The sequence below is a fragment of the Phalacrocorax aristotelis genome, chromosome 1 (assembly GCF_949628215.1).
Source record: "Phalacrocorax aristotelis chromosome 1, bGulAri2.1, whole genome shotgun sequence".
NCBI lineage: Eukaryota > Metazoa > Chordata > Aves > Suliformes > Phalacrocoracidae > Phalacrocorax > Phalacrocorax aristotelis.
Window position 1 is genome coordinate 103,338,130 of NC_134276.1, and position 18,502 is coordinate 103,356,631.

The window sequence follows — 18,502 nt, forward strand, 5'->3', positions numbered from 1 at the left end:
AAAAAAACACCAGAGCAAAGGGACTGTTGCCAGCCTACTTTGTTTCTTCTGCCAACCAGTTCAAGCTACGACTGCAATTTTTTAAAAGAAATTGCTATGCTGGGTACATGGGAAAAACGTATAATATTCTTACTATTCCTGAGGGTCTCTAAAGCCTGTAGACTAATTTTGCGTAACTGCTTAGGCAGTGGATATGTGGAGACATGCTTCAAACTATTCACAATAAATGCAGTAAACCCAAGACGTTTAAAATTGAGGTTAGGCTATAACAATACTGTGTTTTAGTTAATAGCTTTAGCTGGCATCCTAGTGCAACAAAACATTAGTTAACAGAATTTTCATGCTAAATATGCAAACAATCTGAGTATATTAAGGTGATGTGTTAAAGTGACAAATTTGTGAAATCTGATTTCTCAGAAGCTGTTTTAACTTAAGCATAATTCTTTGCATTCGTTTAATGAGGGGAAGCTCCAAACTCTGTTCTGTCAGCGTGATGACTTAAACAAAGGTAGATATTCTACCTTTTTGGACGGTGGTTATAAGGTATAAAAGTGGCATTGCTGTTTGAAGAAATTTACAAAACCAGGCATATTTTGTTTTTAAAAGATGAGAAGTTCTGTGGAGAAAATTGTCTTCTCCATTTGGTATTATTCTAAACAATAACTTGTCATTTTAAAACATTACAGACTGATGATTGTACCTTCACATGACATACACATCTGTAGGCATCTCCAGTGCTTCTTGACTGCACAGAAATGTCTGAAGTGCTTATACTAATAACACTAATTTTTCCTTTCATTGTGATGCTTAAATATTGCCTGTAACATCAGTGTTATAAACTCTCAAACAATGAAACCTAGAGCTTTTTATTTCATAATCGTGCTGGGTTACCACTTGTTCAGAATACAGCATAATTTCCCAAGTTTCATGAGGATTTTTTAATGCAATGTCCACTAGTGCCTTTGGCTAGGATTCCGACCTGCATGACGTAGATTCAGGATGCATCAGCCAACAAGGGGGGAAATTGTGTTTAACGGCTAGTAGGCTTTTCTTCAGAGAAGGGGTTAAGGGTTATTGTCTTCCAGAAAAGAAGCAATCGTTCTACTGCAAGCGCGTTGTGTAAGTTAGAACCAGATTGTATTGACGTTTCCGTTTAAGCCCAAGAGCTTCTTTTCTTGTCATAGAAGAGTGAGAAATGGGAATTTAGTAATAATCTTAAAACAGCCAGCCACGTGATTACTGAGCATCTTGTTTTCTTTCCAGGTTAAAACAAATGGAACATATGGCACTAAACTTCAAACACAGTTAGACAGTGACCCTTTTGAAGATTTGTCATTTAAGCTGCTTGTGTCAAAGATGCAGACGTCTGTTCGAACATCATCCGTTTCGACTTTAAACCAAAAGGAGTTGATAAAGTTGCCTTCAGCAACACAAAGAAATGCTGATATTTTGAATACTGTAAATTGCATGCCAGCAATGCCTACTATTCCAACCTTTAACACGTCCCAGGAATATATGCGCACCTCTCCAAATCCATTTATTACTGGACTGAACTGCACAAATCCATTCACTGAAAGAACTCCTAATGCCGGAAACCCATTTAGAATGGAGACACAAGAGTCTGAAATAACTTCACATTTGCTAGAACGACGTGCCGCTTGCAACCCTTTCCCTTCTCTAAATCCCCCCAGTTGTAATACAAGCAAGCCTGTATTTTCTCTTGATGCATCTGAAAACACTTTTTGCTTGCGAAGTAAATCTCTCATGGTAAAAAATGTACAGCCAAAAGGATGGGTAACGTTTGATGATGATGATGATGATGAGAATTTCAATGTAAAGCTAAAGCCATCTAACAGTGTTCCAGATTTTAAGCAGATCGGTTCCAGGGAGTCAGCTGGATCTCCAGATTTGCTGGGCACTGAACGAAATACTTTTCTTGGTTCAGACTTTAACTTTGATAATGACTGGAATAAAAGTTCTGCTGATTGCTTCTATACAATGCCAGCAAGAAGACCACCTGCACCTCCTGTACCATCAAGAATAACCAGCAACAGATCCCCCGCAGATCCTTTCACTTCTTTGGCACCTAAGGTGTCACCAACGCAAGATTTCACAGAAAGATAGATGTTCAAAAATAGAAGAGGTTATATTTATTGATACATTTATCCAGTAGAATAATTGGGCATTTGAGATTATTCTGTGTGCAATAATTAATTGTCAAATGCACTGAAACTTAACTCTACTCATAAACAACCACTATTGTTTGTGTATAAATTTTGAGTATGTATATATGGTAGAGCACAAAAGATTGTCTGAAATTTATTAAAATCCTGATGTAATAGTATTTGAATAGACAGAGAAGAGAAGGATGAGCTACTAACCTCATTAAAATATACCGATCTTGGAAATAGTTTTTGCTGAGGGAGCTCTCTCATTTCTGTTCCCCTTTGTGGAATTTTAAAAAAAAAAAGGAGGCTCCCTACTGGTAGCCTCCCCACCCCCTTTTTACTGTTTTGTTAATTGATATTTATAAGTATTTACCAAAGAGCTGCCAAAGTTTATGAGATTTGAATGTTGACAAGTATTGTTTAGAAGTTGTTTAATTTATAACAGAGGCTATGGATATTTGTAAGGCTTATATTTGAATTTGAGGCACAACAAAAGTAATTTCAAAATACAAACAAAACTTTGCATATTAATATATTCAGTATTTGACTTTAGTTTTCTGTGTCAGTACATTTCAGCTATTAAATATTATTGTGACATATATTCACTAGCATTACTTCAGAATATTGTTCCATATCATCCATTTATTCATGGCTATTTTAAAGATACTTTTTTCTACAAATTGGAAATGACCGATACAACAAGTTTTCCCGCAAACTCTGGAAAAATATTCCCCTTGGGTTTTGAGATAAAGCAGTCTTTACCAGTTGCAGAGAACATATTGGAGTTGGCTTGTCCCACTCTCCTCTTTTGCACATTAGAAGGGCTTTCCTGTCCTATAGAAAGACCTGAGTGAGGGAAGCCGCCCCCATGTTACAACGTCAGAGGAGAAAGTCATGTTAATGGTATTGGATTGGGCTGTCTGCTCAGCATCCTCCCCAGCTACTAGACTTCCTGCAGTATTTTTTAAATCTCACTTTCAAAGGAAACAGGAGAACAGTAATTCTCTGAGCTGAACAATATCATTCTGTCACTTTTGCAGTTAAAACTAAATCAGTGACTCTTTCTTGTCCAGAGACCGTGACCATCCTCTGTGTGGTGCTGCTTTGAGGCTAGTGAAGGCTGTCACGGTTCTACATATTATGCTACAAAAACACAACTCTTTGTGCTTTTATGATTTTCTAAAGTTCACATGAGATTACATAAAACACGGTATTTTGTTATCTTTAAAATAACTGATTTCCTTAGCTCCATTTATGTATGCTTTAAAACCCTGCAGTTTTCCTTACAATTCGCAGTGGCTTAGGGCATAACTCCCATCCGCAGCTGTGTGCTTTCACCCAGAGCCAAACATGTCACAATGTTGTCATCTCTTGCGGGACTGCAAATACATGCCCACGCACATTGGCTTACTGGCGAACAAACTGTACTGGTTCTGCAAAACCAGGGGCTGAACACAACATTATACAGCGTTATATTTCTAGTAACAAAATACACGACGATGGTACCTTTTTTAAAAAATTCTCAAATGGTATCAAAACAGTATTTATAAAATAATCCACTCTTTCTTTGAACAGTATATGGTTAGCCATGAGCTGCAGTTGGATAGAGGAGTAACGACAGTGAGTTTTATATTGTGCTTTTTTTCCGTTCAGGTCATTGAACAGTACTTGTACACTTTAAAACAGCGATGGTACTATACTCTTGTGCTTCGGTATGTGAATTACCTTGTTTAAAACTGTTGCTATAAACATCTGTGTGATTGGTGTTTTGGTATATTCTTACATTAGCAAAACAATTCTGGGGGGAAAACTTTTTGCTAGTGGGAGTTACGTGATAAATATGTTCTTTGTTGAATAATAACAGGGATTAAAAGCTACTGTCTAAAATGTACCTGGCGTACAGCACCTCTACACTTTACAGGATTATTGACAGCAAAGCGCTGCAAGGATCACAAGAAATGCTCCAAAAATATAGTGTGTAGATACATAGCTAACCGCTGTAATGTGCATTAACGACAAGAACTACTAGCAGAAGTTCTGAAAATACTAAGAATTAAAATTAGAAACGCTCAACACGTCTTCATGAAGTCTGTGTTCCCTGTGGTAAACTGCTCTGTTAAGTGTAACAGTTTTCTTGCTTGTGGCACACGAATACTTATGGCTGTATCCTTTCCAGAGCCGCACTGTGCGACGCGGTGGCGTACCACGTTCCGTATCTACCCTGTGGAAGGCGGTGGTGTATTCGTCAAATAAACATACCTGCCCTTAAGAAAGTTTAGCTTTTTTTTTTTCCCCCCTCTCTTTGTATCTCAGGTGCTTCCCCGCGACCCTCGCGACCACTGAACGCCGGTGCTCGCGGTTGTGGCTACGAGGGAGGGCGGAGCGCCCACAGCGTCACTGAAGGCGCCACGGCGGGGCCGGAAGCGGAAGCGCCCGCGGGCCGGAGGGGCGGGGTTGGCGCCGGGCGGGCGGTACCGTTGCTCGCGGCTCCGGTGGGCGCTGGGGCGGCGGAGGCGGAAGGCGGGCGGTGGGCGGCGCCCTCGGAGTGGCCTCTGTCCCCCTCCCTCGCTGCGCTCCCTCCCCGCCGCTGGTATCCAGGGACGCGGATCCGTTGCTGCGAGGGGGAGGGGAGACGAGACCGCCGGCTGCAACGGCACTAACGGCCTCCTCCTCTCCCCCCGCAGGCGCGGAGTGGTCCCGCCGCCGCCGGCCCCGCCATGGTGCGGCTGCACGTGAAACGCGGCGACGAGAGCCAGTTCCTGCTGGAGGCGGCCGGCAGCTCCCGCCTCGCCCAGCTGGCGCCCCTCGTTGCCCGCATCTACAACGGGAGGCTGAAGGTGCAGCGGCTGTGTTCAGGTACCGGCTCCGCCGGCCTCATCCCCCGCCACGGCGGGCACCGGCTCCGCCCCGTGGCCCCCGTCCCTCCCCGCAGCCTACGGAAGGGTGGGCTCGCCGCCGCCCGGGCCTGGCCGCGTCCTTGGTGGGTGCGGAGCTCTGAGGCTGCGCTCAGGGCGAGGGGGGACCGGCTGCCCCGGGCTGGAGCGCTGCTCGGTGTCCTGGGTGTCTGCCCCCCCACCCCCACCCTCTGGCCCCCAGGCCGGGGGCTGAGGGGCGGCGCTGGGAGGGGTTACCTGGCTGCAGCCTCTCAGGGGATCTGCAGCGGCTGAAGGTGTGCCTCTCAAACCCCAGCGTAGCAACAGGCAAGCCATCCTACCCTAAGTTTAAGAGAACAGTGAATCCCCGCTGAAGTTGTCAAGCCGTGTGTAAGTTCCCACTTTCCGGTGTTTTAGTAGTCCCTATTTTTTGGAGACCGTTTGGAGCTCTGAGCTTCCCATTGTACCTGGCTGAAAATTCTTCCATCGCTTGATTGAATTGCAGCGTGTTCCATCCCACAGCGGCCACATAAATCCTTTGCAACCAGAGGTGTACCCGATACATGAATGAAATTCTCACGTTGCCTAGTGCACGGGTGGTGCGAGGCATCCCTTTGCCATGTGATTGATAGAGAGTCACAGAATGTGTCTAAATTAGTGCTTTAGATTAATTCAGGAGTTGGCTTTTGAAAAATACCCGCTGTTTGTCTCTACTTACTGCACTTTGGTTTGCTTTGTGGATCAGCCTGGGGACGCGTGGGCTGGGATTCCGTTCAGATGGGGCTGACCTGAAGGGTGCAGTCATCCACGCCTGATATGCTCCAGCCTCAGATGCGTACATAGCACCTGAGGCTAATCTGATGTAAAAGAAATTCCAAAACCCAAACACCGTGGTTACTGTATTTTCAGCACTCACTCTTTCTACAGATCTGTTGCTGTTGGTCCACTGTACTTGCTAATTTAGTTTCGGCCTTCATGTTTTCACGTGTATACCGATGTTGCCAGCCACAGGAACAGAATTGCCATTTCTTGGGATTTGGGGTACTTCTGGTGTCTATTGTGAGTTAGATGCACTTTAATTAATATGGTTATGGCAAAGAGGCTGGAGGGCCTTCGAGGATTAAGTTGTTCTGGGGGAAAGTAGTGAGTATAGCTTGCAGGCAGTGGATCAGACGTGATAGGATAGTCAAAAGGGTTAGGAAACTGTATCCACACGCTGTCTGCTCTCGCTGCGTCAGGCTGTGCATTGGTAACCAGTGTTTACATCTCTCTGTTGTCTCAGCTAGAATTCCCCTGTACCATTGTTTCTTGATTAGACATAAATTACTGTAGAGACCTTTTTATTTCATTCTGGGTGTGAATTTGAGCCCTTGTGTTGGATGTCATATGGACAAAGCTATAGGGAGTCCAGTTACATATATCCTGAACTGTAAAGAAATTCATTTTTTCCTTTCGAAAGAAGTTGCTTTCCTAAAAGTACTTAGGCAAAGGAATATGCAGTCAGCTAAAGCTGACTAAGGAAATACCAAGAAGAAAAAGTTACGGCCAGCAAGTATTGTCTAGGTTTGCATGCCTGTACTGTGTCATTTGTTATGTTGTCTCATATATATGTGAAACGTATGAATTATAATGCAATTACAGCGCATACAGCTATATATTTGTGTGTATATACGTACCTTATTTTTTATTCCATATAGTTACCTACCTTTTCTGAAACTGAAGGCAAGGAGTAAGTTTTGCCTGCGTGTACGTAATGTGAAAGGCTTTTCTAAATGGTATGTTCTCAATAACACATATTTTAAATCTTGTTCTCCAAACGCTAAAGAGATGGAGGAGCTGGCAGAGCATGGTGTTTTCTTGCCTTATAATATGCAAGGACTGACAGATGAGCAAATCGAAGAACTGAAGTTAAAGGATGAGTGGGCAGAAAAGTGTGTACCGAGCGGTGGAAGTGTCTTCAAGAAGGATGAAATGAGGCGCAGAAACGGACATGGTAAATCAGTCATAAATGTATCTTTCCCAGCAGACAGAGATAATCTATAATAGAATGAGGAACAGGAACACCATAATTCTGGAACTTTCACTTTTACCTCACTGCCCTGAAAGAGGGAGAACAATGAGTAGATATTAAGTATACATATTTCAGGCCAGCATCTTAGCTGGCTCATGCTTATTTGCTAAATATAAACCTATAAATAAACTATATTAAAGGTAGTCATAGATTTGTTAAGGAGTAGCTATTTCAAGAGCCTGCTTTCACAATGGATCAGCTAAAATATCAGTTACATACCAAAGTCTTCTGTCTTGGATTAGGGCCTGGTGTAATGTTGATATAAAAGCCTAAGTAGTAGTATATCTCTTCAGCACATCTGTTATTTAACTTTGCAACTCTAGTACTTGGAAGTAAACTCCAAAGATAAGTAAACAATTAGCAGAAGCAAGTTTGACTGTTTCACTTTAATTATTCTCCCTGTTTTTAAATGCATAGTTATGTACAGTTTTTCTCCAGAGGCTCCAAGATACATCCACAGGCTGTTTTTGTAACATTTCTCCTTTTCTCTCATTTGCTGTGACACAGACTTACTGAACTCAGTCCTGTCATTTTTTCCTTCTGAGACTCCAGCCAAGTGGTTTTGCCTTGGCACTTGGTATGTGTGTCGAGCACCACTTTGAAGTCGAGAGCATGAGAACTGATTGCACAGAAGAGACCACGATTGTCTTCTTGCTGTCTGCCCCTGCACTCCTGACACCACAGCAGCCCTTTAGACTGATTTAGTTGATTGCAGGGCAGCTCAGTTAAGGAGGAATCTTTGAATAACTTAAGATTAACTTGTCAGACACAAAGAGGTTATTCCAAGTGTCTTGTTTTGGGGAAGATAATTCTTGTAACGCAGCTCATTGCCCAGTCAAATTTAAACCTTTTGTGAACTTGATTAAGAGCTTATGTTATCATGAAATGCTTTCCCTCCTAACTGTGTTCTAAGAACTAGCTGAGCTGAGTGTCATGGTTGTGAGCTGTGTGGGGCCTTAAAATAAAACTTTGCAAGCAATGTTAACTTAAGGACAGGGCCACTTGTAGTTGTATTTGTGCATTTGTTTGTTAGTGGGATGAATTTGTTTGTAGTATTAACAAAGTTATAATATTGATATAATATTATCATATGTAAATGTGAGCCAAACTAAATACCACCAGATGAGGCATTTAAATGTTCAGCTGTGAATGAGTATGATTTAATTGGATTTTTGGTTTTGGGGAGAGGCTTCTTATAACAATTAAAACAGGTAACTATAATATGAAATGCACGTGGTATTTACAAAACTGCATTTGCTGTTAACTTGAGATTTTAATTGGAAAAAAGCCAGAAAATGCCAAGCTCTTGTCCCCTTTTATGCCCATCTGCCAGCACAGCCCACAACAGTTGTAAGTGCGGCACAGGAAAGAGAGCCTTGGTTTTGGTTGTGGTGAGTATGAGATTATGGCTGTTGCTTTCTACACAGTATTTTTGTCCCAAATGAAGTTCCAAATACCAATCAAATGCCTTTGTGGAAAAGTAGGTTTGGCTCTCTGTGGAGAAATACTGTTTTGTTTCTAAAGTCAGTAAGAAACATGGCAATGAACTAGCAAACTGGTAAATAGACAGCAACTTAGTAGAGTCTCTCTTGCTTTATGATTTAACAATGTTTCATTTGCTTACAGTAGAGAATAACCTGGACAAGTAATTTTCTTGGTTTCTTTGTAGTAAGTGTAGACTATTAAATATGTGTCTCCTTTTTAGCTCCAAATGAAAAAATGCAGCAAGTTATAAAGAAGACAATAGAGGAAGCTAAGGCATTAATCTCTAAGGTAAGTTGCCTGAAGTAGCGTGTGGTGTGTGGGACCTTTTTAATAGGTGCTGTGTAGTTGGGCAGCTTAAGGAAAAATAGACTTTCTTCAGTGTAAGGGCTAACAATTTTTGACTAATGTCACAAAGTGAACAGTCTAATAAAAACTGACATTTCTGTTAATGATTTTCTTAATGGCTTTTGGCAAGCTGGTTCGGCAAGTTAAGGAATCAGATATTAAACCCCAAGTGAATGCTGGCAGCTGAGACAACATTGAATCATAGAATCACATTTAATTTTATCCACACGCTTTTAATTTGCTATTGATGCATTCTTTGGGTGAATGCTTTTCGTGTTTCCTGGTGAAAAATTAACTGCATGCTGTGATGTTCCTGGCATAGTACCTTTTGCTCTTTAACATAGTCTTTAAACTTTTACGTATAATTAATTGAAAAATGTGTTCTAATCTCTTAGATTAGGCCTTGGTTTTACAAGCACTTGGACTCATGCTCAGTCCTCATGAGCCTGTGATTTTAAAGTTAAGTGTGAGGGTATGCCCTGATGGGACCATAGCCTCAATTATTCAACTTCACTTTATCAAATCTGTAGATGCTCTGTATTGTGACTCAGCTTTCATATACCTTTGAAACGCAAATTAAGTAGTATTTATTATCAGATTGCTTTTTTTGTAAACATCTGCAAGTAATTTTCTTCTCCCCACCCCTACAATTCTGGGAATTAGTATGTGTGGAACTTTAAAACAGCTTTAGACTAGTTATGTGAATAGATAATGTTACTGAATTTTTAGTGTTGCCTGTGCACTTAAATTGGCCTTCTTGGCTGTTTTTTTGCTGATAACAGTGTCCTATCAGTCATGTAGAGTGAGCAGCTCAGTATTTCCAGAGGCCTTGTGGAGACAAGCGGGGGAGCTACCCTGTTGCCTGGCAATGCTTCCAGTGCACTGAGTTGCAGCAAACCTTTCCTGAATTGAGGCAAGACTTCAGCCAAACTGTTCTACGTCATAGCAAAATCTACGCAAAATGAGAGATGTTTCAGATTACAGCTTCTGGACTATAAAGATTTTCTCCAGATGGACTTTTTTTTTCTGTTGGATTGCACCTCACCAACTCTATTTCTAAACAGAGAGGAAATTAATAATATGTACTTCTTACATCTTGAGTCGAAAATATCTGCAGATCCGGTCTCCCATTTGTGTGTCTGCCTGGGTGAAACTTCCATACATACCATGTTGTCATTTACAATTAAAAGTTGCAAAATTGCCTCACTGCATGCTGACTTACTACAGAAATTACTGCCATTCGCTAGTGAATTAAGTTAAAGATAGTTTGTGAAGTTACGTTCATCATTTTAAAATGATGAAAATGAAGAAATATGTCTGTGTATTTAAAGAAAAATGGTTGCTTTTCTGAGATTGAGAAGCCAATTGGGCTAGCCACTTAACTGGTTTAAGAATGGCCACAAGGAGGCAACATTCTCTTACTCTCTTTCTTATAAACCTTGTTACTTAAAATGGAACTGTTAAATCCATAAGCAAAAACTTTTTCTTCTCTTCCAGATGTTTCTTGGTTTTCCTCATTCTGTTGCAGTAAGGTCTGGAATGATCTCAAGTATTTGATCTTGCAGATCTCTGCATAAGCTGTGCAATATGCCAAGCTTTATGCTTCTGCTCACATGTGCTCTATTTTTTCCCCTCAAGTTTTAGGCCCCGTCTCAAGCCCTCACTTAAATTCTGCTGTTTTGAATCTTGGTCATGCATCACAAGTACTTGGAACAAAAGACTCCCCATCCACTTTCTGTGGTCATACGCGTACTTATTTGAATGCCTGTATCCCACAGATATTTGTTACTAAATGTCTCCTACACAAATGTAGTGAAGATCTCTTTTCCCCCTCAGCAGTGAAAGCAAGCTAAATGGAGAGGGCAAACGTGTAGTGATGTGTTCAAAAGTTGACATTCAAACGAGAAAATTTGTGCTCCTAATAACTTTGTGCAGCCAGTTAGCTTTGCTTAAATATCCCACTGTTGAACCTTTGAACTGACTACAAAGCAATATCTTTCTTCATGTTTTTTTAAATAACCGATGATCCCTGCATGTATTTCAGAAACAAGTTCAGGCCAACGTGTGTGTTACTATGGAGATGGTGAAAGATGCATTGGACCAGCTCCGAGGGGCTGTGATGATTGTGTATCCAATGGGATTGCCTCCACATGACCCAATTAGGATGGAGTTTGAAGATAAAGAAGACTTGTCGGGAACTCACGTATGCAGTAACGTATTTGGTTTATATGTAGTGCCTGCGTTAAATATGTGCTATGCTGATCTCCGCTTTATCAGTGAAGGTTGTTTTTGCATGGCAAGTTTTGTTTAATATTTTTGTCTGATAGTTTATGTAAACGCACACCAGTAGCTTAGCTAGAAATCAGATGCGTAAAGTTTATTTCAAATGCTACATACAAAGTTCAGGTAAGTCTGGGACTCATTTTAAATAGCTTGTCATTTCTTTCTAATGCCAGTATTGAGAATTTATTGCCCAAAGCATTTATGTTAGATCAAGATTGAATGGAATATGAACAAAAATGCTGTAGATTAGTATGAGAAGAAAGATGAAGCAGAAGTATAGTGTAAAATTACACTGGCCTTTCTGTTAGGAATTCTGGACAGATTTTCCCAGAAAATTTTTCTGGTTTTGAAAAAAAGCTAAAAACAACACCCCCCAACACGTCACCTTGTTTGGTTTTTTGTCACAGGCTGGACTTGAAGTTATAGAAGAATCAGAAGCGCAATTATGGTGGGCAGGAAAGGAGTTGAAAGAAACAAAGTTGCTCTCTGACTATGTAGGCAAAAATGAGAAAACAACCATCATTGTCAAGATACAGAAAGTAAGTATTGCTGGAAGGTTTCTCGACAAGTTATTTACCTTTGGCTGTCTAAGTTTCTGTGGAAGAGAATTGTCTGTAGGTATATAAAATGAATTAGATTAGTTCCGGCTTGAGTGTCCTAAAACAGTACATCTATTTTAAGGTTTAATCTATTATATACTAAGTTTTTCTTTAGTAATTCCTTTGCCTGTCAGATAAATACTGTAGTTGCTATTACTTGCTCCATAGCACTTTTCTAAAGTACAGCAAAGAGGTATGTAAAAATAGAAGAAATACAAACTGAAAAGTTTTTAAAAAACCCTCAACTGTTTCATCTCGGTGCAGAGCACTGAACAGACCCACTCATTCAGTCTGCCCAGTTTTTCTAATTGTACTTGTGAACATTTTTGTCTCCATATTCTGGCTTTCAAAAAACATTTTTAATGTTTTGTGCACATGTGATGTGGACACCTCTCGTCCCCATTTCAGTCTGTTCTGTGTCTGAAAGACGGTGTCTGTAACTCATTGATTTCCTGCCTGTGATGTCCTGAGTTCCTTGATGGCAGGTCCTCAGACTGTCTCAGTTCCCTTGGAAATGTGGACATGCATCATCTTTGAGAGGACACAGGGTTGTGGAAGAGCCTGAACTTAACAATGTCCCAAAGTGTGCAGTGGGAACTTGCTGGGTGCTAGAAGGAAGAACAAGGTGCTAGGCCTGCACCACCCAGTTGCGCTGTCAGTTTCAGCTCACCTAAAGCTCCCAGCTGAAATTTTTTTGAAAAAGGGAGACCTTCCAGTTGTCAGATGTAGTGAAGCAGATGAAGCCTTCTGTATTAGTTGTGAACACAGGTCTGAGTCATCCTCTGGAGTAGTGAGCTAAAATGAGGCAAAGATCTGCTGCTCCTCAGTTTTATAGACTTGATGCTTCAGCAAAAGCCATTCATTAAGTGTATACTGGTCATCGAATGTCCTGAGTTGGAAGGGACCCACAAGGATCATCAAGTCCAACTCCTGTCCCTGCACAGGACAGCCCCAAAATTCACACCATATCTCTGAGGGCGTTGTCCAAGTGCTCTTGAATATCGTCAGCCTTGGCGCCGTGACTGCCTCCCTGGGGAGCCTGTTCCAGTGCTCCACCACCCTCTGGGGGAAGAACCTTTTCCTCATGCCCAACCCAAACCTCCCCTGGCACATCTTCCTGCCATTCCCTCGGGTCCTGTCGTTGGTCACCAGAGAGAAGAGATCAGCGCCTGCCCCTCCTCCTCCCCTTGTGAGGAAGCTGCAGGCAGCATTAAAGTGTTTGATGCAATGATCATGTCTTGCAATATCAGCATTAGCACCAAGCTACTGGGACTTTTTTTTGACAAAGTGATTTTGTACCAACTGCACAGTTGTGCTCATCTCTGAGAGTGCCATGCTCAAGGGAAGAATGTTCATTTGGTGTTCCAGTTCACTTTCATAGCTTTGTCAGAAGATGCTCACCCTGTTCATGTATGTGTGTATGTATATATAAAAATAAAATACCACATTCATAGGTTGCTTTTGTGAATGTCAAACATCTCAGAGTACTTATCCATAGCTCAGAATTATTCTGGAGCTGCATTTCACTTATGTGTCAGTGAGAGCTGCTCTGCCACAGAAAGCATTAATATTTATGGTAGATGTTGTTATTTGCAGTTGTCTGCAGTACAATTCCTCAAAGATAAATCAGGTCATTTATGTGTTTGTCATTTCGAAGACCAGAATTGCTTTCTCTTTCCTATCAGGGTGACTGAAAAATTGTGTGACGACTCAACAGCCATTGTAGTATAGGCTCCCAGGAAAGTTGTCTTACTCTTTAGTTGATGGACCTCTTCAGAGAATGCAAAGTAGTACGGTAGTTTTCTATCTGCCAAGGAATGCCTGCATTCTTGGGTTGGAGACAAAATTTAAACCACCTCAGACCCTTTTTGTTCCAGAAAGGATTCACCATCTCCATTCAGACTGTTCTGTTTGCTATTGTTGACAGTAGCTGTCATCAGCTATTTTCTGCTGTGCGCATCATTTCTTCCATGAGGACAGTTGCCTGGAAAAAAAAACAACCAATGTTTCTTTGTAGTAGCAAATAAAATTTAGTTTATTTGTAGTGTTTTGTGACTGCCTTCCTTCCCTGCTTTACTAAGTCATATGCCATCTGAGTCTATATGAGCAGGGGAGCTAAAGATGGATGGGCCCACCTTGAACTGTCTAGAATGGCCTTAAAGCAAAGAGATTTATTATGTGTTGTAGAGCAGAAGTTTAAGTAAAATAGATTCAATCCTGTTTGCAGCTTCCATTGATGTCCACAAAATTGACAGTGTGATTCAGATGCTGAGATGGAAAAATAATTCTCTTTTGAATGCAGCAGAAGTTTCTCAGCATTTATCTTCCTGTCTTGAGGGACCTTATTAAGTTTGAGAAATCCTGTTGTCTGAAGAAATATTTTGCTATCTTTTCATAGCAGCTTCTCTTTTGTATTGCAAATGCCATCATAAATAAAATTTATGATTTCCCTTTCAGAAAGGACAAGGAGCTCCAGGGCGTGAACCTCTGATTAGTCATGAAGAGCAAAAACAGATGATGCTGTATTACTACAGAAAGCAGGAGGAGCTTAAGGTAACAGTGTCTTTTTACAGTATGTGAGCTGTGCTGTGGCAGATGCTGACGGCAGGTGACATTCATTACTGCCTTCTTAACCTGTCGGTTCTGTTTGCAGAAACTGGAAGAGGATGACGACGACTCCTTTCTAAATGCTGAGTGGGCAGACAGCCACGCTTTGAAAAGGCAATTTCATGGTGTAAAAGACATCAAATGGAGGCCAAGATGAAGCTCTGGAAACACCTTTTTGCCTCTTCAAGCTCTTTGGTTGACACACTTGTTTGCAATGAGGAGTTGTGTTGTGTGCGGTAGATTCTGCTGACAAAAGCTGAAATTGTCACTTCTGTAGCAGCTGCCTGTTTCAGCCTTAGGTTTTCAAGAAACGTTTACATTTCTGTGTAACTCTAGCAGCACTTGTCTCTGCAGAGAATAGAATCAATCCGGTTGAAGTTTGTTATTCTATTAGAAACTTGTAATTTGAATATTGAAATATTAAACTATTTCATGGGTAATATATCTAGGAAATATGCACTAGAATGTTTGGTGTTGTTTTAAGTGGTCTTTATACTTTCTTCCTGATTCTTGCATTTCTTTTAGACGGTACGATCTGTACAAGGTAATTTATTTTATAAGAGATCAGATTTCCCAGGCTGATCTCATGCAAGTTAGTGATTTTTTTTAATGTGTTTTTTTGCATGTCAACATAGCTAGTTCCAAACTACCATTTTTTAAATGAGTTGACCTCTTAACAGTTCTTCAAAGGAATTATTTTTATGTAAGCACAAATAACAAGAAAATGCTCGTGGAATGCTTTATTTTCATTCTTTTGGCTTACTTTTCCTTGACATTGGAAGCCAACGTAATGATCTCATTCAGTTTAACAAGCTGTTAGCCTTGATGCTTTTATATAAAGATTGACAGGAATCTGTGTACAAAAGTAAGCATCATTTGCAAGTAGGTTGGATAGAATAAAACAAAGATTAATAGGGCAAGATCGCTAACGTGGAAGTACTTCTAAGGTTATGACTGGATTAGAAGCGTTTGGTTTCTAACAAATCAGCATTTTAAAATGAGAAATCATTCAATTTATTGGAGAACGTTTCCACTATATGCTCAATGTTTAGAATCCTGTTACCATTTCTAAAATGTATCAACGGTCAGTTCTGGGTTCAAGACTAAAAAGGAAATGCCAGTAGTCTTGAAGCAAATATTGTGTCTGTTTTTGAAGGGAGGATTCTGATTTGGAATACTCTATGACTAATGGATAGTTAAATCTCTAGAATTGTCTAAGTAGATAATTAATGTTTAGGAACAAGTTGCTCAAGTTTTACATGTTTAGACTTCTGTGTCCTTAAAGGTGATGCTTTTCTATGCAGGCAGATGTGCATCCTCATCAGGTTGCTGAGCTGTGGAAAGCCATGATGCCCTGAAAATACTGTGTAAGGATCATCTGAGTGTTTTAAAAAGAGGTGAACCGATGTGGCACTCAGAGCCAACAGCTAAAATGATGCCTTTGTTCACGCCCCGAAGCAGTTGTCCCTAGGGCAGCAGGGAGCCGAGTGCCCACCTTGTCAGTTCTGCAGCGCAGAAAGGCAAGCCAGCTGAGGATATTTGTTTTGTGGTTTGCAATAGACTTCAGGATGCCAAGCTGCCCCTGCAGATGTGTGCGTCCTTTCCACCTGAGCCAAACTAGGTCATGTTCGCAGACTACATCAGCCTGCAGAACAGGCAGTTGCTCAACAGCACGTAGTTTAAGTCAAATTTTAACGTGAAATATTTTTTTGCAGGTGCCATGGTATGGCACTGTGGTGCTAGGGCTGCGCAGCAACTCTGGAAGTCAGATGGCTTATGTTTGCTCTCTGAACTTATGCCTGTATTTGACATTTTTCATTGATAGGGGTTTTTTTGTCTTACCTCATGTCAGGAGGGCTTAGTGGCAGAGACATTTGAAAACACAAACATCTGAGGTATTACCAGCCAGAAGCTTCCTGTCTTGCCAAACCTGCCAGTGCAAGAAGATGGAAGTAAACCCTGTGGTTGTTGACTGTCTGCTAAAAATACCTGGCTGTGGCTCTGCAGATTCACAAATCTCAATAGTGCTGGCCTAAATCTCTGTTTGCTTGAGTCGTTGTGAAATAACAAAAAGACAGTGTTTTGCTGGCTGGATTTCTCCACTGCAATTAAAAAATCATCATTTTCTTTAAGTATTAATATGATTCAAGAGACACTGATCAAGTTAAACTGCAGTGTTCATTGAACTTGCAGCTGGAAGATTGGATCCAGAAATAAGAATTCATGCCATTAACTTAATGGTGTTTTTACTTCAATCACTGATTCATTTACTTTTAGGAAAGCTTTGTGTCTGGGGCTTTTTCTGGAATATCAACTTTACAGTAACATGTTTTTTACCAAAAAAAAAAAAAAATCTGTGTGTGTGGGATTTTTCCAAGTTGTAAAACTTCAAATATTTTCTATTTTAAAACTACTTGGAATTATTTCAATGTGTCAGGAGCATTGAGCATGTTTTAAAAGAATACCTTGTTCTACCACGCTGTCAGATGAAAATCAGTGTCTTGTACAATTCTTTGGAGGTTAGGAGGTGAATTTTTAACCATTTCTATAGCTGAAGGCTTTTTTCCTAACATGCTCCTTTGCTGTCATCAAAGGGTGGCATGAAGAAAATCTGGAAATACTTAATTTCTTAATATCACTGGCATCATTGCAACCCTCAGAGATACGATGAATCTTTGCGGTCCATAACTGGGATTAGCAGCACTCGGGGAAATCATTATAAAATCATAAAATTCCTGTATTTATTATAAAAGCTGTTAGCCACCTAGCTCCAGCTCCTAGTCAGTCCTCCCAGTTGTAAGAGGCCCAGGTTGCCAGAAGGGTTGCTGTGGCTTTTAAGGGGGCTTCTACAGCTATACAACCTCCACTCCCCGCCACTCCCCTCCACTCTCTCTTGCAGTGCTCTCCTTAATGGGTTTCACAGGGATGTGTACAAGGTCCCAAATTTCAAAACAGGTTCAGGGAAGTAATTATTTTGTTTGGGCGACTATATCTTCTTCAAAAAAATCAAATTACTATTTATAGATTAATGACTATTTATAGATTAATGACTTAGGGTTGTTGTACATTTGTTCCCCTCTTTTCCAGCAATGTTCTAAAATATTTACGTCTGTTTGGCAGCCAGAAAAAAATATAGCCCTGTTTATGAGCTTCTAAAGCGAGTTGTGTGGCAGCCTGGCACGTTTTGTATCCGGGGGGAGTTACAACCTGGTGGTTCCCAAACCAAATTGCTCCAGGGATCACTTTGTTTCCTGTGCTGCTTGTGGCAATGCCTCCCGCTCCCCAAAATCTCATCTTTTCTGTTAAGAAGCTGGCTGAGGACAGCCAGCTGTGCCGTGTTGGTTTCATCCTGCCGACCTGGGAGGGAGACTCCCAAAAGACGGACTTGCCCATAAGCTACCGGGTCCAGAGGTCCGCTCTGGGATCGGGAGTTGCAATGTGATCTTACCTAGTGGGGCTTTTTCATTGGCATTTATGCACACCGGTACGTATTCTCCTGCTCCATGTCATTTGAAAGTAGCTTTTTTTTTTTAGTTACTTGAGTTTAGTCATAACTGCATTGGGATTAGTGGCCTTGGCAGGAACCTTCCCAGATGTTTTGGATCAGTCATAGTGAACGCTTGAAAATACCCAACTGAATCCCTCTTACAAATAGAGCTATCATCTTAGATTAGTGTTATTCTGAGCAGTTTGTTCTGTGGGCTCCCAGTCCTGTAAATAAGAGAAGTCATTGCTGGCTTTTGACTATTTGATTTAATGTCCTTGATACCAGGAAAGTGTTCAATAGCAGAGGAGACAAAAAGAAAATAATGTAAGCGGTAAGGTATCTATACTCCCCGCATCTCGCTCATGAAACCCCGCCACTCATCCACGATTGCAAGTAACTGGTTTTCTGTGACAAAACCCTAACGCGTTGCTAGCGCCTTCCTGCTGGCAGAGTCCTCTCTGCAGCTGGCATACGTGCCAAAGGAGCCCAAGAAGCTTTCCTGTATTTTCAAGACCTATTGAGAGTTATTGTTTCAGTGAAAAAGAGACTTTTAAATTACCATTATACGGAGGATTCCGAGGGGG

At 41.1% G+C, this 18,502-nt stretch overlaps 2 protein-coding genes across 15 annotated transcripts in view; both read left to right on the forward strand.

Annotated features, from left to right (window-relative positions):
- SYNJ1 (synaptojanin 1) overlaps positions 1 to 4,435 on the forward strand; it is a 68,433-nt gene extending 63,998 nt beyond the window's left edge. For 7 of the 12 annotated variants that reach the window (XM_075100964.1, XM_075100970.1, XM_075100952.1 and 4 more), the window contains one exon: positions 1,264 to 4,435. In XM_075100964.1, the coding sequence (XP_074957065.1) occupies positions 1,264 to 2,124 (861 nt within the window). In that variant the 3' untranslated portion in view covers positions 2,125 to 4,435. The remainder of the gene's footprint in view (positions 1 to 1,263) is intronic. The other 5 variants (XM_075100965.1, XM_075100969.1, XM_075100973.1 and 2 more) reach the window with 2 other exon arrangements.
- A 105-nt stretch (positions 4,436 to 4,540) lies between these two features.
- Positions 4,541 to 14,873, forward strand: CFAP298 (cilia and flagella associated protein 298). Of its 3 annotated transcripts, none has more exons than XM_075100974.1 (8): positions 4,541 to 4,660; positions 4,853 to 5,024; positions 6,867 to 7,034; positions 8,818 to 8,885; positions 10,987 to 11,145; positions 11,633 to 11,764; positions 14,282 to 14,377; positions 14,478 to 14,873. In XM_075100974.1, exons 2-8 carry the CDS (start codon positions 4,886 to 4,888, stop codon positions 14,586 to 14,588), a joined length of 873 nt encoding a protein of 290 aa, XP_074957075.1. In that variant the 5' UTR covers positions 4,541 to 4,660; positions 4,853 to 4,885; the 3' UTR covers positions 14,589 to 14,873. The 3 variants fall into 3 exon arrangements, with proteins under 3 accessions (XP_074957075.1, XP_074957076.1, XP_074957077.1); XM_075100975.1 differs by having other exon boundaries at positions 4,603 to 4,639; XM_075100976.1 differs by having other exon boundaries at positions 4,612 to 4,758.
- Positions 14,874 to 18,502: the final 3,629 nt, after the last annotated feature.

Excerpts from the sequence above, each read along its gene's own strand:
- CFAP298 (XM_075100974.1), top strand. The coding sequence starts at position 4,886 with ATGGTGCGGCTGCACGTGAAACGCGGCGACGAGAGCCAGTTCCTGCTG. Across the intron at positions 11,146-11,632 it reads AAGACTTGTCGGGAACTCAC|GCTGGACTTGAAGTTATAGA; the intron begins GTATGCAGTAAC and ends TTTTTGTCACAG. Across the intron at positions 14,378-14,477 it reads GAAAGCAGGAGGAGCTTAAG|AAACTGGAAGAGGATGACGA; the intron begins GTAACAGTGTCT and ends TTCTGTTTGCAG.